The sequence below is a fragment of the Danio rerio genome, chromosome 4 (genome assembly GCF_049306965.1).
Source record: "Danio rerio strain Tuebingen ecotype United States chromosome 4, GRCz12tu, whole genome shotgun sequence".
NCBI classification, from domain to species: domain Eukaryota; kingdom Metazoa; phylum Chordata; class Actinopteri; order Cypriniformes; family Danionidae; genus Danio; species Danio rerio.
Window position 1 is genome coordinate 16,486,152 of NC_133179.1, and position 24,811 is coordinate 16,510,962.

Genomic DNA, 24,811 nt, shown 5'->3' on the forward strand with positions numbered 1-24,811 from the left:
TCCAGGAATTGAGTTTGACATCCCTGCCTTAGGGGTTTCGTAATAAAATGATGTATTATTGCTACTGGTTGACTTCTATTAGAGGTCTATTAAACCAAAAATATATATTGCTGGGTACTCAGACCAATTCACCTGGCACCAATAATGACATGTTCACTTAAAACAACCCTTTCTAATGCTCTTTTTATACTTCAGCAGATCTTCTTGCCCATGTCTTCAAGCCTAAATGGATTAAGCTTGTCATATGATTGGCTGATTGGATATTTGCATGTAAACAGTTGAGCAGGTGTACCTAGTAAATTGGCTAGTGAGTGTTTGCTTGGCAGGAATCTGTGTTTTTTTTTTTTTTTTGCACACAATATGCAGTAATCCAGTATGCATTTGTGCCTTTTCTCTTCAGCTGCTCTGCCAGCCGTTGCCAACTTCCGTGTGATTGAAGAAGGACTTTTCTCTTTGCGCCTGGGATGGACGCCTGCACTTGGAAAAGTGGATGGATATAAAATTTATGTTCCAAGAAGTGAGAAACTAACATCGATATTACGAGGCGGTATATGTGATATGCTATAGATAGATGTTCTTCTACAGTATATCTTCTCCTCCTCAGCCGACAGACCCGGACTCATATATGAGCAGATGTTGTCAGGCGACACTTCCTCTCATGTGATCGACACTTTAGAAGAGGATAAAGAGTACACCGTCAACATCTACTCCATCTACCCGGAAGGCCACAGTGAGCCTGTATCTATCACTGGGAAAACTTGTGAGGGCCCATTTTAAATTATTTTCCCTCCTTTCTGCTTTTTCTTTTTCATTCTTTTCATTTCCTTCCATAATAATAGCTACACTGTTCCTTGTTGATGGTATCGCAAATTTCATTTACACTAGCAGAAATCATGTGAAGAATATTGTTGTTACAGCAGCAAAAATAACAAATAATATCAACAATAATAATAATAATAATAATAATTATTATAATAATAATAATAATAATAATAATAATAATAATAATAATAATAATAATAACATTAATAATGATAACAATAATGAGTATGTTAATAGTAATATTAATAATAATAATAATTATTATTGTTATTATTAATATTATAGCAATATTAATAATAATAGCAACAACAACAGTAATAATAATAATAATAATAATAATAACAATATCAACAGCAACAACAACAACAATAATAATTATACTTTAGTGCAATGAATAAATATATACTTCATGTTTGTTTAATGGTATTTATAATTTAATAACTTATTTTTATTTAAAAATATATATTTAATACTTTGCGTTTATATTTTGTTTAATAAAATAATAATAATTGATGATTATTTATTAATATTGATCATGTTGTTGATTTATTAATAATTAAAAATAATACTTAGAATACATTGAAAATACTACTAATACTAATACTTAAATAAATAAATAAATAAATAAATAAATAAATAAATAAATAAATAAATTTTATAATAGCTTGGCTTGAATATTTTGTGTAACTTTTGAAAAGGCAAAAATAAAAACTATATAAACAAAAAACATGTATTGTGTGTTATACTTGTAGCCACAAGATGGCACTACAACACATCTTCTTGAAGACGTTTTTCTCTGTTATAAGTAACTTCAGTAAACTATCTGTAATCTCTGACATGCATTATCATCAAAACTCTTTTCTTACCTTTTTTCTGTGCATCACAGTGAAATTGGTGCCAGTCGGTGATTTGCTGGTGCAGAACGCCACTACAGACACAGTTCAGGCCCGCTGGTCATCTGTCCGAGGCGCTACAGGATACAGACTCACCTGGTCATCCTCAGGTAACAAACACTGAAGAGTTTTAATAATAAAGTCAACCTGTTTGAAGCATAACTACAGATGCAGGTCTCCACTTCAATGTTTCTGCAGAGGGACACATAGAAAATGTGAACCTGGGAGACAACTTTAATTTCTACATGGTGCAGGGGCTTCATGCTGGCACTGAATACACTATCACTATTAACCCTATATTCGGGGACATTGAGGGACCTGTGACCTCTGCCAAAGCCAAGACATGTAAGTGTGCTGCATGTTCACTTTGAGAGCTGTTACAGGGTTTTTTTTCTATTGTAGTAAAAAGTTTGACCATTGGTAATTGATTGGATAGTTGTAGTTTTGTATTGGTTGATATTATTTGATTGACATGCTTGAATTGTGTTTACTGATGCATTAGAAAATGTTGCTTTCCTAAATAAATAAATAAATAAATAAATAAAGCGGGGTTTCAACACAGACACAAAAAAAAAGACTAATGTTAATTGGTATTAATATTTCTTTTTTCCCATGATGAATTTCAAAAAATGTTTTAGCCGAGACAAGATTAGGACAATTTTAGAAATGAAGTCTTGTTTTTCGGAAAATCCATCAAAATTAAACATTTACAACAAGACTTATAGGTATCACTTTATTTTGTTGGTCCTTTTAACACATTTTGTTGCATTTAAGTTACATTGCATCTATATGCCAACTAATTCTCATTAGATTGTAAGTAGACTGTTAGGTTGGGGTTAGTGTAAGTTGACATGTACTTGCAAAGTTTCTCAGAGTCAGTTAAATATCTGTTGAAGGAGCAATATCAACAGATATTAAGCAGACAGTCTACTAATACTCAAATAGGAAGTAATTGGCATGTACACAAGTTGCAATGCAAATTTTAGTCAACAAAATGTGCAATAGGGACCATCAAAAAAAAGTCTTACTGAATTTAATCTTATCTACAATACCTTTCACTTTGAAGCTTAAATTATTGCTCAAGAAATGTGTGTGAAAATGATGATTTAAGAATGTTAGCTCTTTTTTTGTCATGAAAAGTGAACAAAAATACTATTAAATTTTGTTCTTAAGAAAAACTTGATTCTGGTTTGAGAAATGAAATATATAAAACAAATATAAACAGGAAATTTTTATCTGCGGTCAGTTTTGTTTTCCAAACACCACTGATTTATACATTTGTTTTTTCATATATTAGGCATAAACTTATTTAAACTACTTTTTTTCTGAAAACAAGATGTGTAATTCCTTATCATTTTGCTTTTTTAGTATTTTTTTTTCTTTTAGTGCAGTAAAATGTGTTATTTAACTCAATAGAGTGTGTTCAAAATAGCAAGACACTGTTTCAAAGCGATTGATAAGTGGTATGTGAAACACTAAAATAGTTGTTAACTGTCAGAATTCATCAGACTGCTTCTCCACAAACAAGGAGAGACACAAATAGAGAAAAATCACAAGACATTGTTACAGATAATTACAGAAATTAAATTTTGCATGATTTTGACATCAAATTCAAGCCATAGTTATCAGATGTGTATTGCTGCAGGACTAATTTCATATATTTGATTATGAAATGTTTAGTGCTGTGCAATTTTTTTTTTACATTACTTAAGCATCTATAACTTTTTTCACTTTGAGCATTAGAAACTCTAGATAATGGATAATAAAGCCCAAAGTGTCTTCTTTCCAAAGATACATGAACTGTGAAAGTAGACCAAATTAATTTTAGTTTGGGAAGGTCAATTTTAAGAAAATGCCTCTGATGGTAAGAGAGAGAAGGACACAGATATACTGTAGTCTCAGAAATCTTTTTACAGAAATCTCAATTTGCTTGCTATTTTCATCAAATTTGAAATATAAACTCATGAGACACTTGGCTTTCAAGGCATATTTCTAGGACATTACATTAATGTTTTGCTGTGTTTATATATGATTATATATAATGTTATATATAATGTTTATTATATATATATACAAATATTGAACACAACACAATTGTTTTTTCTCATGACTTCATAATGTATAACCTTTATATATTTTGAAACTAGCATGAAACCTTCCCTTTTACCACAGTAAAACTCTGTGTCTTCTTTCCAATGATACCTAATTTGTGTTTGTATCCTACTGGGGTCAAGAACTGTTTATATTTCATGTTAGGTAGGTGTAAATCCCCAAAAGTGAGTGAGTAAACCAATTACAGTAAAATATTCTAGTTGACAAAATGACAAATATTTCTGTTGTAACTGTTCACTTCATTTTAATAATCATACACATGGTTCATTTACTAAATAATTGGAAGGCAATGGATTTACTCACTTTTTACCTCACAATCACCTTTTACAGTGCATTCTTTGCAGGAACTCTGATAATAAATGTTGGTACAGATGATTATAGTGCTGTGTGTGTGTGTGTGTGTCAGTGGAGAGCAGCGCAGTTCAGACTCTGCGAGCGTCAGCTGTAAGCACCAGCAGCGCTGTCACTTCTTGGAACTCAGTACCCGGAGCCACGGGATACAGACTGGCCTGGGGCCCGACAGCAGGTATACTGTACCTCTGTAACTCTTCCCAAACCGTCGTCACTCTCTCGTTGTCCTGCACTTGGCCTTTCTCCACTCTTCAGCTTCACTTTGTTCTCCATTCTCTCTTTTGTGTTCCCTTTCTCTCATTTCCTCTGTGATTTATAGTCCCTTTTTCATGGAAGCGACAGGTTGGTGACAACATGAGGTGTCGCTGTGCTTCATGACTCATGCATCAGCTCTGTGTGTGTAAGTGTGTGTGTGTGTGATGAGTCTTTGAAAGTGAGTCCTTTCCGTCAGTGTGAAGGGCTGCGGTCCACTGTTTTAAAAGAACAAGCTGGATGGAGGTTGTAATGAAGGAGTGCACTGTGACTCATACCACACTCTCTGATACACACAGAGAAATTAGTTTTATGGAGAGAAATGGAGGGCGAGAGGTTATTTTAATAAGATGATGCATTTTATTAGTATTAATATTATTAATAGTATGTTTATTATTTAAATTGTATTACTATCGTAAACTAATAATATTAATATTTATAATTTCTGATCTATTACACAAACAGACACACAAAAAGGAAAAATATCCTGTATTTTTATTCCAATTAATCAAAAATTTTACATAACAGTATTTATTATTTATTTTCTGAATAATATACCAAAAATGTTTATATATAATATAGAAATGTATGTGATATATACCGAGCTCAACATAATTGAGTCCACCCCATTTTCAAAATGAATATTTTTATCTGTTTCTCATTGAATATTGGTAATATATATATATTGGTGCATTTAAACAAAACAGATTTATTACACAAATATATTTATTAAAATAACATTTAAGTCACAGAACATCTTTATATATAGATAATGCATTTAAATTCATGCAAAATATTGGGGAAAAATTACAAACTATGCAATTTCATCAAAAATGTATACATTTTTTGGTTTCTTTTGAATTTTGTTTGCTCTTTTTAAAAAAATGTTAACTTTTTTGCTAACATATAAATTTGAGCTACTAATTTTTGACGGTTATCGTAAGTTATTTTGTTAGTTTAGCTCCAGATTTGGCTTCAGAACTGACTAATCTAATGTATATGCACAAGTATATTATTGTAAAGCTTCCTATGCATAATATTAATTTAAATGACAGATTTGTGAGGAGTGTACTCTTATAGTATATCTTGCAAAAATAACTAAACTATGAACTGTCATCATGGCAAAGACAAAATAAATTAGGGTAACACTTTAGTTAACGTCACAACTCATGCAATTAACCACTGATTTATTACCTGCCTATTATTTAGATATATTTCTGTTCATTAGTAGTTATAAAGTATGATCTTATTCTGCATCCCTAATCCTACCCTCAACCCAACTTTTCCTTTCTAACTTTTAATAAACAGCTAATTAGTCATTCATTAAGCTAGAAGTGTTAGTTAATGCTTTGTTAAAACCGTGTTACCGAAATGAGTTATTAAAACTGTTTTGTTAAAAATGTATTAAAATGGACATTTTGGGAGGTATTTGAAAAGAATTTAAAATCATTTTGTCTTAATTATTTTTGAATTTGGATATTTTTGATTATGAAGAAAAAATGATTTAAAATTCTTTTCAAATGCATCCCAAAATGAAAACTTTAATGCATTTTTAGCAAAATAGTTTTAATGACTAATAACTTTTGTCTTTGTCATGATGATAGTTCATAATAGTTCAATGGTGATTTTGCAATATTTACTTAGAAGTGCAATTTGCAATTATTTGCTTAGTTAGGAAAGTTGGGTTGATTAGTAAAATCATTTGACAACAGTGGTTTGTTTGTTTTTCAATAAAAAATGTAAATTTTAGAAGTGCTAAAAATATACAGTTGAAGTCAGAATTATTAGCCCCCCTTTATATTATTTTTTCTTTTTAAAAATATTTCACAAATGATGTTAAACAGAGCAAGGACATTTTCATAGTATGTCTGATAATATTTTTTATTCTGGAAAAAGTTTTATTTGTTTTATTTCGGATAGAATAATAGCATTAAAAAAAATATTGGCATAATTATATAGCCCCTTTAGGATATAATTTTTTCAATAGTCTACAGAACAAACCATTGCTATACAATAACTTGTCTAATTACTCCAACATGCCTAGTTAACCTAATTAACCTAGTTAAGCCTTTAAATGTCACTTTAAGCTGTATAGAAGTGTCTTGAAAAATATCTAGTCAAATATTATTTACTGTCATCATGGCAAAGATAAAATAAATCAGTTATTAGAGATGAGTTATTAAAACTATTATGATTATAAATGTGTTGAAAAAATCTCTCCATTAAACAGAAATCGGGGGGAAATAAAGAATGGGGCTAATAATTCAGGGGGGCTAATAATTCTGACTTTAACTGTATATTCTAAACCAAACGTAAAGAAATAAAACTTAATAATATTAAATACATCCCAAATTTATCTTAATGTGCCTAGATAAATGCACGTTTTTGTATTTGTTGAATTTTTTTATTATGTACTGTATTTCAAACGCACATACAATAAAGATTAATTTCTCCTTGTGTTTTGTGTGTGTGCGTAGAGTTCACAGGCAGAGATCGGCCGAGGCAGCTGGCTCTGAATGGCAGCACTACTGAATATATTCTGAAGAATCTGGTTCACGACACAGAGTATGTGCTTTCTCTATATGTGCTCTTTGGCTCAGTGGTCGGTCCGGGCATCACTGCTACATTCAGGACTTGTGAGTGACCAAACACATTTTCACTATTCGCTCATTAAATCTGACGTCAAATTTACTGGTCCAAACTCTCTATCAAGCACTATATGCTCACAGTGCGCTGTAATGATGTTGACAATCACAATGTTTCTATCTCAGATGCTCAAATTCATTTACCTTTTTTATAAATTCTTATATTATTGGTGGCTGGGATGCAGTAACTCTATAGTGGCATCAAAAGATTGGTTTTATTTGTAAAAGAAGAATGTCCAGAAGAATGTTTGTTAGTCAGTTTTACACATTTCTTCTCTGCAGCTCCTCTCGGATACGTCTCAAATTTTAAAGTGACTTCATACACCAGCTCATCCATTCACGTGGAATGGAGTCCTATTGTAGGAGCCACCGAATACAAACTCACCTGGAGTTCAGGTAGAAGCTCTTCACCCGTTGGTTCATAAATGAATTCTAATATGGCATATGTAATTAGAATTATTTGGTTTGATTTTGGGTATGTTTGCTCGCAGAATTCATTCGTCCTCAGAGCCGTTATCTGGACCGTAGCGTTTTGAAGCACAGCATCACTGGTCTTCAGCCAAACACACTTTATTCTGTCAGCATTCACGCTCTCTACAGCAACACGGAAGGGCCAGATATCACCCTCTCACAGCAGACAGGTACTGTGAATCAAAAACATGTTTAATTTGATTAAAGTTTGATTAAAGCGTATTAGAGAAGTTTGTTTGGGTTGTTTCTGGACTTCAAGACACCCAAGCATTCATTTCCAAAGAACATTAAGAATTCAGTACGAGTTCAGAAAGATTGATCATTAAAAGAAGATTTTAAACTATTTTTATTTCCAATAAAAATATCTCAAACAACACCTATATTTACAAAAGAGTTTAAAGTGTTGCTCTGCTTTGTTTTGTTTAAACCAGTTCTGAGTTCTATTTTAATCTCTTCTAATCATACAGATTTACAGTGCCATTCTGTTTATTTGTTTTGCTATTCAATACAGTTGAATTCTTTTCTGTTCATTTCTATTTCATTCTGTTCAGACAGTGCACATTTAAACAGAGGAATTTGTCTTATTTGTTTTTGTTTTGTTGTTATTTTTGTTGTTGTTTTTTTCATGTTGTTTTGCCCTTTTCAGTCCTGTTTCGTATTTATTATAATTTTCCTTGTTGTTTTCATCTCTTTTGTTCTCTTTTGTTTTGTTTAAATCAGTTGCATTTAGTTCTATTTTATTCTATTCAATTCAAACAGTATTTTAGTGGCATTCTGTTTTTTGTTTAGTTTTGTTTTGCTATACTATTGAATTCTATTCTGTTCACTTCTATTTAATCCTGTTCAGATAGTATACATTTGAACAGAGGATATAGTCTCAAAGTATTGTTTTGTTATTGTTTGTTTTTGTCTTTGTTTATTTATTGATTTAATTAATTAATTTTTTATTTTTTGTAAAATTTTCTAAATATTCCCATCTAATGTTAATTTAAGAGCTATGGTGACATAGGAAGGTTTGCGGTGTTGGTGATGCTTGTGCGCTCACGCTATGCTTGGCAAACTTCACATCAGAAGCGTAATAATAGGTTTAGCTGCCTTTGCGTTTTCCATACAGTCTCTCACAGACTGTTCCAGACATATGTTCCCCTTTAATGTTCAACGTCCTGGTTATGTACGTAACCCATGTTCCCCAAACAGGGAACGGAGACGTGTGTCTCCACTGCCCCAGCAACTGTTAGCTGTGACTGCTCTTTAGCAGGCAAAAATTCTAATGCTTGCTTCCTAGCCATCAGGTGAAATAGTCTGTTAATGATTAATCACTGACAGCTGTGGAGCTGAGCTCCGCCAATTCATTTGACATTCATTGGCCCGTTTTCTTACTCTTCAGAGTGATTGGTCGTCTGGCGAACTCCCATTTTCTGTTTCAGACGCACGTCTCCGTTCCCTATTCAGGGAGCATGGGTTACAGACATAACCAGGACATTTAGTATTTTATTAAATTTTTAGTTGATTTTTTTTTATTTATTTTTTTTATTTACTGAATCACTTTTGTTCTTTTTCATCTTGTTTTGCCTTGTTTAGTTCGGTTTATGCTCTTTTATGTCCTGATTCTTACTCTTCACTTTTGTTTTGTTTCTTGTTTTGCGCTGTTGTCTTTTTTTTAGTTTGGTCTTTTCTCAGTTTTGTGGTTTTTATTTTGGTTCTGTTCGGTTTGTCTAAGTAATGTCAAATTTTTTTTTTTTCATTCTCAATCATAACGTCAGATTGCAGAATATTCCTTTTAAAGTGCTGTATATTTGCTAACCTTTTGTTTGTTATGGGTTATTGTATACAATGATTTTGTCTAAATACTTATAAATACTTTTTGTCTTTATACTTAAATCTTTTTTTTTTCCTTTAAAATGTTTTTTTACCTTAATTAAAATTCACTTTATTTTAATGCTGTCTTCCACTCTGTTTCTCTTTCTCTCTATGTGATCTGTACTAACAAATCTTGACTCGTTTTAGTCTGCTTGGTTTGGCTCTGTGGACAGGCACATGTCATTTATCAGAGCCATAAGAAGAAAACTGTGCTCAGTTAATTAGACACTTCAGACAGTCAGTGTCCGGGGATATGGAGATCTTCCGCCCATTGTTCCAGTGGGATTGTCGGATATCAGGAGATTGATTGACAGCTCCTGTGTTTGAGCTCCCATGTTTAGGAGCACAGCTGTATAGCAGTATTTTTACTGATGCTCGGTGTATGTGTGTGTGCTTAACTGCTGGCAGCATGTCTCACCATATTCCAGGCAACACCATTAGATAAAAACAGCTGCACTTGATACACATATATAAAAAATGCTGTTTCAAATCACAGCAGTTTAATGCCATATGCATAAAGATTACACTAATTATACTGTAACAGCTTTACAAGGTTTAACAGAAGAATTATAGTAATAATTTATCATGGCGCTATTATATGCACACACAAATATAAAGATTGCCTGTATATGCTATGTTTAATAACATAATATTTATTTGACCCATTTTGACTGATATGCATTTATTAAGCAATTGCATTACGTAAAGAATGGAGAATGTAAGGAAATAAAGAAATATAATAATTAATAATGGGCGTCAAGGGGGCGCAGTGGGTAGCACGATCACCTCACAGCAAGAAGGTCGCCCTGTTTGATCCTCAGCTGGGTTAGTTGGCATTTCTGTGTGGAGTTTGCATGTTCTTTCCATGTTCACATGGATTTTCTTCCGGATGCTCCGGTTTCCCCCACAAGTCCAACCCATGTGGTACAGGTGAATTGGGTGAGCTAAATTGTCCGTAGTTTATGTGGGTGAATGAGTGTGTATGGATGTTTCGTGATGGGTTCCAGCTGGAGGAGGCATCCACTGCATAAAATATATGCTGGATAAATTGGTGGTTCAGTCCGCTGTCGATCCCAGATTGATAAGGGGAATGAATGAATGAATAGTTAATAATAGTTTGTTCAATTATAAACTAATATAAAGGAATTAAAACATGTTTTAGTGTGAAAATTCCTATTATGAATGAAGTTGCATCCAATTTTTATGACATCATAATTTAAAATGACCATTAAAAAATCTGAACAGAATAATTAAGCATGATTTTATACCATTTTAAATCGGTGTAAAATTTTGTATGAAATGTCTTGCTTATGGCAGGTTTATGATTATGTTTTGATTTAAATAAGTTTTAAAATACGTGTTTCATGCTCTTTTATTAATATCTTATAAAATACAATAATGTCATATTTGACTGGTACTCCAAGGCTTATAGCAGACCTTTTCTACCAAATGCCGAACTTGCTATCTTTGGCTTCTTACAAAACACATCTTCTCTCCCTTGAACCATGGCATGGTGGTGGCTAAAAGACTAGTGCTTAATAATTGGAAATCACATTTACTCCCTTCATTCCACAACTGGATTGCAGATATGATATTTGGCCACTTGGGGTCAATTTCTTGATTTATTTGACAAATCTATATCTCAAGAGCAATCCAGTGACCCCTCTAGAGTTTCAGTTATATACCCTCTCTAGTTTTATTTGGGCGGGTGGGGGAGGGGGGGCTTTTTTGAGTTCTTTTATATTGTCTTTTGAATGTCTACAGTACGAGCCGATGTTTGTTCTCTTTCTGTGTGTATACTGTATAAAAAAACTTAAAGTCATCAAAAATGCAATGATGGATAATTGAATAGATTTGACTTATTTTAATAGTAAATTGAAATTTTGTTAAATAAAAAAAGAATCAAACTTAAATTATACACATATTTGAATGAATTTCCTTGTACTCTGTGTCACTATCCGTATCAATTTCCCAGCCTCTTTGACCGACTCCGAGCTGATCGAGACAGTTCGCGAGGTGAAGGTTGTGGACACTGGCGTCAGCTCTTTCAAACTGGCATGGAAGAAAACACCAGGCGTCACTGGCTACAAAATCACCTGGAGCCCCTTCCACGGTAGGCACCGGCCATCCACATTACACTGCATTATAGTCACTCTTCAATCCATCATCCATCTGTTCGTTTTTACTCAGGTGGAGAGAAGAAGAGTGAGGCCGTGTCTTCTTCTGCCACTTCCTTCACCATCACTGATCTGCCAGCCGGTTCTGCCTACAAGATCCAGCTTTCTGCAATGGTCAGAAGCAAAGAGGGAAGTCCAGTAATGGTGACCGCTCGCACTCGTGAGTTTAATATTTCAGGCTGCTTATTTTTTATTTATTTTTATTTTTTTTTGTATTTGCATAAGAGTATTCATACGTGTGGTGTTTTGTTCCAGTGGATCTGCCCAAGGTGACTGGATTCAGTGCTCTGAACACCACAGACAACAGCACTGTATTAAACTGGACGAGTGTGACTGGAGTCTCGGGATACCTGCTGTCCTGGAGACACATATCTGGTAGGAAACATTAGCATTCACATTTACACATAGACTGCATTCACTTTTTTTTAAGTCATATATAAATAATATACTTATAAATACATATATATATAATGTCAATTTAGATATGTACTTAAAATGGTAGCACATTGATATACAAATCACTCTGAAAACTATGTTTATGATTATATTTATATAACAAATAATGCAGGAATACCTGCTGTCCTGGAGACACATATCTGGTGGGAATCATTAGCATTCATAATTCCACATAGACTGCATTCATTTTTATATTTGAATTCATAAATAACAAATAAAATATACTATATTTAGGCTAAAACTCTGTTTTATTTATTTATTTATTTATACATGCCTATTTATTTGTAATTATGTTTGTACTTTCATTTTAATTATCTTTCATTTCGTTAAATCTACTTTTCAATATGAATTTTCATTGCACTTAACAAGTTTACAATGATAATAAAGCTTGTTAAAAAGTTTTTAATGAATAATGAAGGAATTATAATGCTTTGTTTTATTGTTTATCTTTATTTACAAGTAGCAGAGTATTTTCAGCTACTATATAGGCTATTTCTGTCCGTTCGCATCCTTTCCCTGGCGGCATAGTTGCAAACTGCGGTCATACCTAAAAAAAACCCTTACCCCTTTAGAGCGGCGGCGGTACAAGGCATGGCAGTAATGCTATTAAAGTGTCACCTACTGTATAAGTAAATATATATAATGTCAATTTAGATATGTAGGGAAAATGGTAGCACGGTAATATGCAAATCACTCTGAAAACTATGTTTATATAACAAAGAATGTTTATCGCTGAAATAAAGTACACATGGCCATTTTTGTACCTGTATAACTGTAACCTTTCTCAATTTTATTGCAGTTTTACCTTCGTTTCACAACTGAATTATGCCCTTCTCCTGTTTATTTTTCCCAATTAGGTCACAACTTTCAATAAGGTTTCATTAGTTAATGTTAGTTCATCTATATGTTAAGATGAACTAATTATGAATAATACTTGCACAGCATGTATTAATCATAGTTCAACATTTACTAATGCACTATCGACATCCAAATTCATGTTTGTTAACATTAGTTCATGCGCCATGAGTTAACATGAGCCAACAATGAACAACTATATATTTTTAAATAATCTTAACATGAATAAACACTGTAATAAATAATATTGTTCGTTGTTTGTTCATGTTAGTAAATAAATTAACTAACATTAACTAATATGATCCTATTTTAAAGTATTACCTACAAATGTGACTATTTTTTCCTCTCAGCCCTTGCATCAAACCTTCCAATTCACAATTTTTCCACTCTGAATTATGATTTTATTTCTTATAATCATGACCTTTCACAGTTTTGACTTTTTTAACCTCTCAAAATATAATACAAATGTAAAATTTGTAGTAATATTAAATAATAAATAATAACAATTTTAAAATAATGATAAATTATCAAATAAATAATAACAACATTTAAAAATTCTGTTCTCAAAATCTGTGTTTCTACCAAATGTGTATTTCTAGTATAGATATAAACATTATTAATACAATAATATTAATAGCCGACAGTTAACATTGGCACATGCACATTGGATATTCAGGTGAATTAAGTTTGAAAATAATAACAAAGTAAAAACTAATTCTATTTTCTGTATATTACATTTACTGGATCTTCACTCTAATACTGCTCAGATTGTATAGAACAAAGAGGATGACCATTTATTTGTTAATTAGTGTTGCTAAATGGTGGGGCAAAACTAATTTCAGATAAGAACTGTAATAACAGTTCCTCTCACAAAAGGCGTTTTGTCTGATATGCAGACATAAAAAAAAAGAACAGAATAGACAGCGGAGATAATGTCATGAAAGATCTGTGATTCATGCCAGTTATAATGACGTCAGCAGGGCCTTATACTGAGGACGTCCTTTGCCCGAACATGAAGGTTATGAGGGTTTTAAAGGTGGATTTTTATTATTTAGCTTTTGATGCTTATAAGACTGTCAGTAAAATTTTCAGATTCTGAAGTCATGGTGCCCTTTAAGGGTTTTAAACTAATATTGAAGAGTCATTTATTTTGTCATTGTGCAGACAATAGTCTCTCCCACATTTAGTTTTCTTCAGCTGGCACCATTGGAGCCATTATTCAGTCCTGATATGATTGTCTTTGTTGTTGTTGTTTTCTGTAGAGGTGGACGTGTCCACTGATCTGCTGAGCTCTGGCTTCACCTCGTATAAGATCCGAGATCTCCAGTATGGCAGAACCTACATCTTTTCCATCAGGCCACTTTATGGGGAAGTGGAGGGTCCGGTCACAACCATCACCAAAAGAATCTGTAAGGCAGTTTTGCAATTTATAAGACTGCACTCTAAAATAAAGCAACTGGTGAACACCTTATGTACTTGGCTCCATCTTGATGGCTTAAAAGTACATAAATAGTATGTAAATATTATAAAAGCAATAATATTGCACTCTTAAGGTATTCAAATATTAATTTGAAATTTCAATATGGACTCTTTAGGTACAATTGTGACAGCTTGTGTACAGTATCTTTATTTCTTGAAAAATAATTATGATTATCATCATTTTTAACGTGATTTATAGAAGACACTCCCGAACATATAATTCAGTGTAACAACAGATTACATACCAAGAAGATTGTCATTCATATCTAGAACAATAATTGTTTCATGGTATTTTAAAAAGCGTTTATGGCTATACTAAGGAATACTTTTAAACTGTCCTTCAAACCACGAGGTTTGCTTATTGATCAGAAAGTTTTTTATTATTGTACAATATTATAAATCTTGGTATGATCACATAGGCTTATATATTTTTAATAAGTAGACATCTTACTGTTCTCTGTGTATAAGATCACATTTAATTTGATGCTATGCTTTGTATACATGTTTGTTTATATATATATATATATATATATATATATATATATATATATATATATATATATATATATATATACATATATATATATATGTATATATGTATATATATGTATATATGTATGTATATATGTATATATGTATATATATATATATATATATATATATATATATATATATATATATATATATATATAAACAAACATGTATATGTATAACAAACATGTGTGTGTGTGTGTGTGTGTGTGTGTGTGTGTGTGTGTGTGTGTGTGTGTGTGTGTGTGTGTGTATATATATATATATATATGTGTGTGTGTGTGTGTGTGTGTGTGTGTGTGTGTGTGTGTGTGTGTGTGTGTGTGTGTGTGTGTGTGTGTGTGTGTGTGTGTGTGTGTGTGTGTGTGCGCGTGTGTGTGTGTGCGCGCGTGTGTGTGTGTGCGTGGGTATATATATATATATATATTTATATGCCTATAGGAAATCATTGTACCCCTTTAAAATATCTATATTTTTATTTTACTTTATTTGTCATACAGCCTACAATCAAATAACACAACTGTATTCCAGAGGTATTTTGAAACCAGGTTGTAATGTGAATAAAAGTGCAGATTTTCAAAGGGTATGATGATTTTTATTGGCACTGTGTACTCTATATGCCTCAAAATAGCAAACAATCATTTCTATTTGTAAGTTTTCACTGTATTTTTGTTCAAGTCAACGAGGCCTTTGTGAAATTTCTATCAAATACATGAAATCTTAGTAACCCAATATTTTGGTATTTTGTACTAAACCGTGTACTCAAATGTTTGTTTGTGCTGTTTCTGCTTGTGTTACAGTGGGAGAGCCTCGTCTTGTTCCTGTCCAGAGCTCCACACCGGCTCCTGTCTCTGCAAACACCAAGAGCAATGACATGCATCTCCAAACCACAACCAGAAACACTCGTACCCCAGTGGTCAAAGCCCCTGTTACAGCCTCTGCCACCGGCCAAACGGCTTCAGCACTGATTAGAATGACCACAGTCAATGACCAAAGCATCCTGTCTGCTGAAACACCTCCACCTGGACCAGGTCATTCACAATCAATATGATGTTGATCTCTTTTTTTTTCAGGGGGCGTTTGCATAACACCATTTTAAAAACAAACAGATACATTTTTATACATTCATTTACAGGATGTTGGTGTTGTAAGGGCCTGAAAATGAGTTTTAAATAGAGGTTTAAAAATGCAATCATCTTCATATATTGTGCAAAAGTACCCTCAATTTTCAACTTGACCAATATAAAAATGACTAAACTTCTGTTATATAACACATGACCTTTATCCACCCTCTCAGTGACCCCTTAAAATAAAACAGGCTGGTTTTGTTGCTTTCTAAATGCCTTGTAAAGTTTTACATCTGAGCTGAAATTTTCCACACACATTAATTGTTATTCATAGGTTTTATACAATATGAAGCCTATAAGAACTCCACTACAATATTGGGATTTTTCCATGAGTTTTAAATAACCCATATTATTTATTATTTAACATTTAAAGATACTGTTCACACCTAAATTAAAATCATCAATTTCACTTTTATCCAAGTTAGGTCAACTTTATTATTTTTATCTTTAACTTTATTTTTTTCTACTGAATATAATTAAACAGAAAAATAACACAACCTTGGCCAAGTATTTTAGTAAATTTTATTGCATTTACTGAATATTATTGTACTTAATATAAATATTAGGGTCAATCATAACATTTAATAATAGTATAAACATAACTTTAATACAATTATCATATTAACTAATATATAAACTTAAGGGGTTTAATCATATTTGGAAAGACATGAGAAAAAATAAATAATGTTTTTGTGAATTTAAATATTAACTAAATATAAAAAAACAACACTTCAAATTTTTAAAAAACAAAAGAAAACCTGCTATTTATGTGAATGTTTGAATGAATTGTGTTTATCTTTCAGTGTGTGGCAGGGTAAAGGCAGATATTGTGTTTCTGGTGGATGAATCCTGGAGCATTGGTACTAATAATTTTGGAAAGCTGAAGGATTTCCTATTCAGAACGGTCACCTACTTCCCCTCTATAGGACCTAAGGGAACGCAGGTAGGACATGCTAATGTGCTACATCAAATTAATGCTTTTTCACTTATTTTAGGCCATTTTGAATCTTCTTCTCAATAACACCAATCACTCACTTTTGTTAATTTCTAATGCTAATCCAAACTGTAAACTGTACAGCAAATGCTACTATAATAAATCTGTACTGTCTTATTCTCTTGCCTTAGATAGCAGTAGTTCACTACAGTGATCAACCCAGGATCGAGTTCAACTTCAACACTCATAAAGACCGTAACTCCGTCTTAAGAGCTCTCCGAGAAGTCCGCTATGGAGGAGGAAACACAAAAACAGGTTAATTCTTACATTCAGAGGTTACATTCAAAATAGTTAGCGATCATGTCTGAAATGTGCTGATTGTGGATGTGTGTGTGTAGGTCGTGGGATCAGTTATGTCCTCAGGGAGATGTTTCAGGAGTCTTTGGGAATGAGACAGGAAGCTCCTCATGTGTTGGTGCTGTTGACGGATGGAAGAGCACAGGATGATGTGGAGCCGCCATCCAGGATAGCGCACGCTTTGGGTGAGAGACAGTAACATTCATATATGACTAAACACACCAGTCAAGGGGAGAGTCTCATCACGTCTGGATTTATTTGATCACAAATAAAATAACAGTAATAATGATTTATGAGTTCAATTGTTCTTGAGATAAAAATAAAATAGAAACATTATACAATATTTTTGTGTACAATATTTTCACAGCAAAACACAATGGCTAATAAATGATGCCGTAAGTTTTGAGAAAACCATCATAAAAGTATAGATTTTTACAGACAATTAAAAAAGTATTACTGCAACATACTATCAGGCAAACCTATAGCTTGCGAGACACATGTAGCTTCTTGACCAAAAAATAATAATTTAATTAATAATAATTAGAACAAAATGAATGAAAACTTAGTTTACAATAAAAGGATGTTTTGACCAATGGATAAACTTGAATTCCCACAACAAATAAAGGGCAAACATTTCTATGGTCACCTCGTACACATAACTTCAAACAACAGTAATGAGTGGGGATGGCGAGAAGAAAAAATTCTATAAATTGTCTTTTCTTCATTCATGGACTTGCTTAATAGTTAATTTTTGGATTGTGCATGGACATAAATTAAGGTTTAGGTTAAACCTATATAGGTTTATATTATACATAAATTAAGGTTTTGGTTAAATGTAAACTATACATATATCAGATATATATATATATATATAGTGGGTCTTTAAAAAAAATGCATTTGCCAAAAAAGTCTGAAATGGACTTTGCTGAAAAAAAGGCTCCCGACCCCTGCTATACGGACAAGATAGGGCTCAGCGATTTGGCCTAAAATCTTGAGATTATTTTTTTATTTATTAAAAATGTTTGCCCTCATAGTTCACTGACCAGTTTTATATGCCATTTAAATGCATCTCTGGCACATCTTCCATTCATCGTCAATGTAGTGCAAAGTAAGGCTCAAGAATGAGTCCATCTTTCTACTTGACCAAAGATCAGCTGTGGCTGCAAAGTGGCCGCAGAAGTAGAAGTCAGTCACAGCCTTTTAAATGTAAAAATTATCGTCACGTGACACGTCGGGAAATAAATTGAAAAAATTGTCCTGGAAAAAGTAATCAATTATAGGTTTTAAAATGTCAATTTTGATTACTTTTCGATTTATCGCCCAGCCCTAGGACTAAATATATTTAAATATTGGCATTTAAAATAAATATCTTCTATATTAATCTATAATCATTTCTATATTAATAATAAATACAAAAAATTATGTTTTTATTTTTGTCATTTAAAGCTGTCTTTCTAAAGCCATCCAGTCTTAACGTTTATTAAATTATTTATGCATTTTTATTTCAGTAGTTGTTGATTAAGATTTATATTTTTCTACGTTTATTTCTTACAGTGAAGATCTGTTTATTTGTGAAAAAAAATCACAAATTTAAATAAGATTTTAATACTGAACGAAAAGCACATGGAAATCCAAAAATCTAAAAATAACTGTTAACTAAAATAAAATAAAAACTATAATAAAAATAAAAACAAATAACATAACAAAATGTCTACAAAACTATAACGATAAAAACTGAAACATAAAAATTAAAGCCTCCTACCCATGCATCTATAGACCATTCCAATGTGGTCATAACATTGGCCCACAATCATTTCCTTACTGTAACAAGAGGCAATTCAATCATAACTTTGTTAAAACAGCCGTCATAAGATTATTTATCAATATGTGGCTCTTTTTAGATTCTCAGAAGCTATAGAAATGAAAACAAAAGTTTTGTTTACATGCCTCAAAATGGTCTATACTAGGAACTACTATTTATTTGAAGGACCTTTTGGCTAATTTACTGTCAAAAAAATGTCAATTTAATATATCCTTGAAAAAATATATAAAAAATTGTATAAATGATGCATGATCTGATGTTGTCTATGCAAATAGAAAAGATTAGATATACAGTTTGCAGTAATACTGAAAAATTTGGCACTATTTAACAACCCTTCCTCTTACAATTTAAAAGTAAAAATAATAAATAAATGTGTATATGTATGCAAGTATTTAGCTGACCTATTTTCCCTGCCCCTGACTTAGTTATAAATGGAGAGTGTTTGTTTATTTATTTATTTATTTATTTATTTATTTATTTATTTATTTATTTATTTATTTATTTATTTTTATTTTTATTTTTATTTTTATTTATTTTTATTTATTTTTATTTATTTTTATTTTTATTTTTATTTATTTTTATTTTTATTTATTTTCTACTGCTGCACTCTTTGCATATTTGTATTTATATATTTTCAGTATTGTTTGGCCAAATACATGTTTTTTGTTTTTTTTTATTGTTTTCCTTAATGCAAGAATATGTAATTGTATTACTTTATTCAGAGAGAAAGAACATGTTAGCAAATTGTGTTCTGCTGCTAAATTTGGAGCAGTTGATGTCTAATAATTCTATGTATCTGATGCTTTGGCTCTCCGACTTATATGTTTCAACAAACAACAGAGGTAAACTAAAATTGTATGAATGTATTTTAAAAAGTACACTTACTACTCCATCAGCGTAGACTTCAGTATAAGCAGAAGTGAATGCTAAACATCAGTTTCTGCTACTTGTCTGTTAGGGGTCAGTGTGTTGGTCATCGGCATCGCTCACGCCGACATGGAGGAGGTGAGGACAATCGCGTCTCCCACCACATACAAGAACATCTTCTACGCCAGTGATTTTGACGACCTCCCATCCATCGAGAGAGAGTTCATCGGTAGCATTTGCAGCGAAGCCCTGCAGTCCGAATTTAAACAACACGACGAGGTGAGCCATGCAGATAAAAGAAATTATAGCTATAAATATACCCAACACTAATAATATGTTCATATTTTTGTGTAGTCTGCTCAACTGGACACACCTACAGAAGACCCAGAAGCTCTTGCTAAACCAGAAGGACCTTGTCCGCTTAACTGCAAGGTAAATGCTTTCTCTGACAAATGTTATCTCGATGTTACTGTATTTTTTCACAGTAAATTACATTAGCATTACTTTACAGGATTTAACTGTGAAATTCACAGTATGTTGTATTCAGAATTGTATTGCGAAATTAAGGCTGGAAGCATAATTATTGTAAAAGGGGCTATAAATTTAGCTGATTTAATCGTTAATTTGTGTTTTATTCAACATAGAAATTAATACACCTCAACTTTTATGCTAGTGCACACAATTTATTTTTATATTTAGATATATTTACAAAATGTAGGATACTGATGTCATGTTTCATGTGAAACCTAATTCCTGGTTTGTTTTCATTCTCAGGGTCAGAAAGGAGAAAAGGTAAGTGGCTGTTGTGGTGCTGTGTTGATATCGATCGTGTTATTATAACTGATGGTATGATTGCATGTATTTTCTCTGCTGCAGGGCGATGGGTTTGGTCATGGAGGCCTGGTATGTTTCTTCATTTCCTTCTGGTTTTCTATAATATCAATGGATCATCTTGGAATTCAGTTTGACTAACTCACACAGATGGACTTTTTTTTTTTCTTTTTTAGGGTTGTTTACTAAAGTGATATCCATATTTTTAATTAAGTTTAATCAAACCCTTAACCCTACACAGCGAAATTGATTGTCTTAATCATTGCCACAATAAATATTTTTTTTATGTAGATTAAATTAAATAACAGTTCATTAAATAACAAAATTAAGTAAAACTTCCAAGTTACAATTGGTCACATTATTTTTGTAAAGTCAATGGTTTACTCGCTTTAAGTAAAAGTCTCTTTTTTACAGTGTAGAGTGTAAATTGTTGTTGCCTTAAATGTTTTTAGTCTTTAAATAAGTTTAAAGTTTATGTAACTTTAAACTTAACTTGTAAGACTTAAAAAATATTGAAATAAAAAAATTTAATTGGTTATATAAACATAAAAACATGCAGTCGTGTTATACTAGTCGTGTTATACTATTTTTAACAGCGCAGATATTCTACGTCATAATAAAAATATATTACTTTATTTTTTCTCAACAAGAAAAAAAAGATGCACAACCAAAGTGCAAAGCAACACAATTCTTGAGATTTTTTTTTTTTTGGAACAACCTAATTTTTTTATGTTCAATCAACTTAAATTTGTAAAAACTTATAAGTTAGCTTAATTTCTTCATGTTGTCCCAACACAAATGAATTGAGTGAAACACAACATTTTTTTGAGTGTAAATTGTTGTTGCCTTAAATCTTTTTTAGTAATTTTAACTTGCATAACTTTAAACGTAGACTTAACAATTTGTAAAACTTAAAAAAATATATTGAAATGACTAATTTTAATGAGTTATGTAAAAATAAAGACATGCAGTCGTCACATATTGATTATACCATTTTTAACAACAAGTTGTTAAACAAGAAAAAAAAAACGTTGCACAACCAAAGTGCAAAGCAACACAATTCTTGCAATTTTTTTTTTAATTAATTTATTTTTTTGAAACAACTTATGTTTTATGAACTTACATTTGTGAAAACGTATAAGTTAGTTTGATTTTTTCATGTTGTCCCAACACGTCAATACAGTGGACCACAGCATCTTTTAGAGTGTAAATTGTTGCCTGTCATTTTAACTTACATAACTTTAAACTTAGACTTATAACAACTTGTAATACTTAAAAAAAATGAAATGACTAATTTTAAGGGTCTATTTAAATATAAAAACATGCAGTCGTGACATTGATTGTTTTTTTTAACAGTGCAGTACTGCAGATATTCTACATCATAACAAAAGTATCTCACTTTATTTTTCATCAACAAGAAAAAAAAAAAAAAAAAAAACATTCCACAACCACAGATATGTTTTTGGATTTTGAAGAAGAAGAATGCTGGCATTTTCAACCACCCATAACACTTTGGTTTACAAACAGCTTCAGTTTTGCCCACGCGATTTCTTCAGAAAATATATAAATCTAATGTCTTTCATGCAGTATTATCTCTACTGTAATTCTCTTTTTCATATATATTTATTTATTTTTCCTGTTGACATAGCGGCTCCAGCAAGGCCCAGGGCATTTTGACTCATTCTCTCTGAAGGTTAAAGGAGAAAAGGGTGAGCGGGTGAGTACATCCAGCATCCGAAGATTGGCTTCACAACACAAACTTAAATAAACATCAATAAAACGCCCTCCGCAATCGCACTTTAGTGTTTGTTAATTACTGAAGCGTTTATTAGCTAAACCAAAGCGTTCTGTTAATGATGAGATTGTTTTTGTGACTCACTTGTTGTTTTACCAGATTAAAGGATTAAATCTAATTATTAATATCACAGATCTGCCTCGGCGAGGGATGACGTTCGTACTTTGCTTTTTTTTTGTTCCTGTTATCTCTTTGAGAAGGCGACACATGAAAGCGCTTGTCATATCAAAGCGACTCTTTTGAATAACAAATGAAATGTGACAGGTCATGCTAACAAGAGCCGCATTGTTGTAGACGTTGCCTTGTTTATTTTTTTTGGCGATACGTATCAATGCGAAGGCGTGGATTCATATTGCTCTATATTTGATTTCAAAGTAATATGCGCAGCTGAAGATGTTCTGATGTTGTATTTTGAGGAGCATCAAACAGCTTCTGTGTGTTATATAAATGTATAATATTGTGATGTTTATTGTTTGCTTGTATATTTCCATTATTCAGGGTCTTCCCGGGACTGATGGTATTCCAGGTTTACCAGGACGGCCAGGCAGAACTGGACCACCTGGTTCTCCTGGACAAAGGGTGAACAATTTATTTTAATTCAATCAAGCAGAATATGTATCTTATTAAGTATAGTCATGTTGAATAAGCAAGAAACAATCTCTTAATGTGATTCAGGGGCCTTCTGGAATTCCCGGAGACATGGTGAGTGTCATTTTTTTGTACACCTTGCTATATAAAAACATAATGTAGGTGGTGATATTCTGGAAACGGTAGTTAGTTCGCTGGTAATGCCCTGACCCTTTGTACATTTTAGTACGAGAATTGGGAAAGGTGTAATTATGATTCACAGAGGGAGTAATGAGGAATGATTATGGCTAGTCGGTATAGTTTCTTTTAAACGTCTCACGTTTTGATACTTCTCTGTGTGATTGTGCCTCAAGACTTTTAGAAAAACCTTTTCTCTCCTGTCTTGCTTTTTCCACAATCTCAGGGGCCTCCTGGTAATACTGGACCTAAAGGACAGAGAGGAGAGAGAGTAAGTTCAGGCACAGACGACCGTGTTATGTGGTGTATAATTGTGTTTACATTTTATTTTATTAAAAAAATAATAATAATAATAATATATATATATATATATATATATATAATTGGAATCATATTGACTTGAATTAGCTTCTTTTTGTGTACTTTTTGACAAGTCTTTAACAGAAATTGACAAAAAGATAGTCATTGAAAAGAACATATAATTTGATTTTTATATCAAGCCTGTTAAAATGTTTTTTTTTTTTTGTATTATTTTGTAAATGCAATAGTTTCCTAAATAAAATGCTATTTAAATTAAGTCAGCTTTTGTATTTCAACCTTTTTCTCTCTTTCTAGGGTGAGCCAGGCTATGTGATGGGAGGTATGGAGGTTCTTCCAGGCCGTAAAGGAGAACCCGGATCCTCAGTAAGTGCTGGTATCATACTAAACTGCTGCTTAGTATACATCAGGGGTGCCCAAACTCGGTCTTGGGGGGCCGGTGTCTTACATATTTTAGTTCCAACCCCAAATAAACAGCTAATCAAGCTCTTTCTAGCTAAAACTTCCTGGCAGGTGTGTTAAAGGAAGTTGGAGCTAAACTATGCAGGACACTAGCACTCCAAGAACAAGTTTGGACACCCCTGGTTAACATAGTATTTTTCTTATCTTAATTATATTGGATTTTAGTAATTTATTCAGATTTTTTCATGTATTTGCTCTCTCAATTATAAGGGCCCTTCAGGTGCTCCTGGGGTCCCAGGGGTATCTGGTCCTCCAGGACTGCCTGGTCTTCCTGGGCCTTCAGGGTCTCCAGGACTCTCTATTAAGGTTAGTATAAAATATTCATCACATGAAATTCATGGACTCTGACATCAGTTTCCCACCCTTCAATCTATCTTCTTTTGTGTTCATGAGAAAAAAAAAAGAATCACATATAGGTGTGGGAAAAGTAACTTTTGGTTAACTGTCCCTTTGTAGTTACAATCCAAGGCCATTTAAGGTTGTATGCATATGTATTGACCTGAATACGTTTTAATGACTTGAGTGGAGTTTCAGCCTTGTTTTACTTCTTCCTCTTAGGGGGAGTCTGGAGAACCTGGTCCTAAAGTAAGTCATCTAAGTGCAAGCAGTAATTTACAATAAAACATGCA

General features: G+C 32.3%; 1 protein-coding gene across 4 annotated transcripts in view; it reads left to right on the forward strand.

Moving 5' to 3' along the window:
* Window positions 1-24,811, forward strand: part of col7a1l (collagen type VII alpha 1-like) — a 93,071-nt gene that overhangs the window by 32,581 nt on the left and 35,679 nt on the right. For all 4 annotated transcript variants that reach the window (XR_002458152.2, XR_012402022.1, XM_073947120.1 and 1 more), the window contains exons 9-35: window positions 401-517; window positions 605-760; window positions 1,709-1,825; window positions 1,914-2,060; window positions 4,234-4,353; window positions 6,908-7,066; window positions 7,358-7,471; window positions 7,567-7,716; window positions 11,382-11,519; window positions 11,597-11,743; window positions 11,839-11,958; window positions 14,157-14,303; window positions 15,705-15,935; window positions 16,835-16,974; window positions 17,157-17,280; window positions 17,364-17,507; window positions 20,103-20,290; window positions 20,366-20,443; window positions 20,786-20,803; window positions 20,888-20,914; window positions 22,491-22,559; window positions 23,136-23,216; window positions 23,313-23,339; window positions 23,629-23,673; window positions 24,018-24,086; window positions 24,393-24,488; window positions 24,741-24,767. Coding sequence is in view for 2 of the 4 variants with exons in the window: in XM_073947120.1 (XP_073803221.1) it covers window positions 401-517; window positions 605-760; window positions 1,709-1,825; window positions 1,914-2,060; window positions 4,234-4,353; window positions 6,908-7,066; window positions 7,358-7,471; window positions 7,567-7,716; window positions 11,382-11,519; window positions 11,597-11,743; window positions 11,839-11,958; window positions 14,157-14,303; window positions 15,705-15,935; window positions 16,835-16,974; window positions 17,157-17,280; window positions 17,364-17,507; window positions 20,103-20,290; window positions 20,366-20,443; window positions 20,786-20,803; window positions 20,888-20,914; window positions 22,491-22,559; window positions 23,136-23,216; window positions 23,313-23,339; window positions 23,629-23,673; window positions 24,018-24,086; window positions 24,393-24,488; window positions 24,741-24,767 (2,996 nt within the window). In the remaining 2 variants the exon portion in view is untranslated. The remainder of the gene's footprint in view (window positions 1-400; window positions 518-604; window positions 761-1,708; window positions 1,826-1,913; window positions 2,061-4,233; window positions 4,354-6,907; window positions 7,067-7,357; window positions 7,472-7,566; window positions 7,717-11,381; window positions 11,520-11,596; window positions 11,744-11,838; window positions 11,959-14,156; window positions 14,304-15,704; window positions 15,936-16,834; window positions 16,975-17,156; window positions 17,281-17,363; window positions 17,508-20,102; window positions 20,291-20,365; window positions 20,444-20,785; window positions 20,804-20,887; window positions 20,915-22,490; window positions 22,560-23,135; window positions 23,217-23,312; window positions 23,340-23,628; window positions 23,674-24,017; window positions 24,087-24,392; window positions 24,489-24,740; window positions 24,768-24,811) is intronic.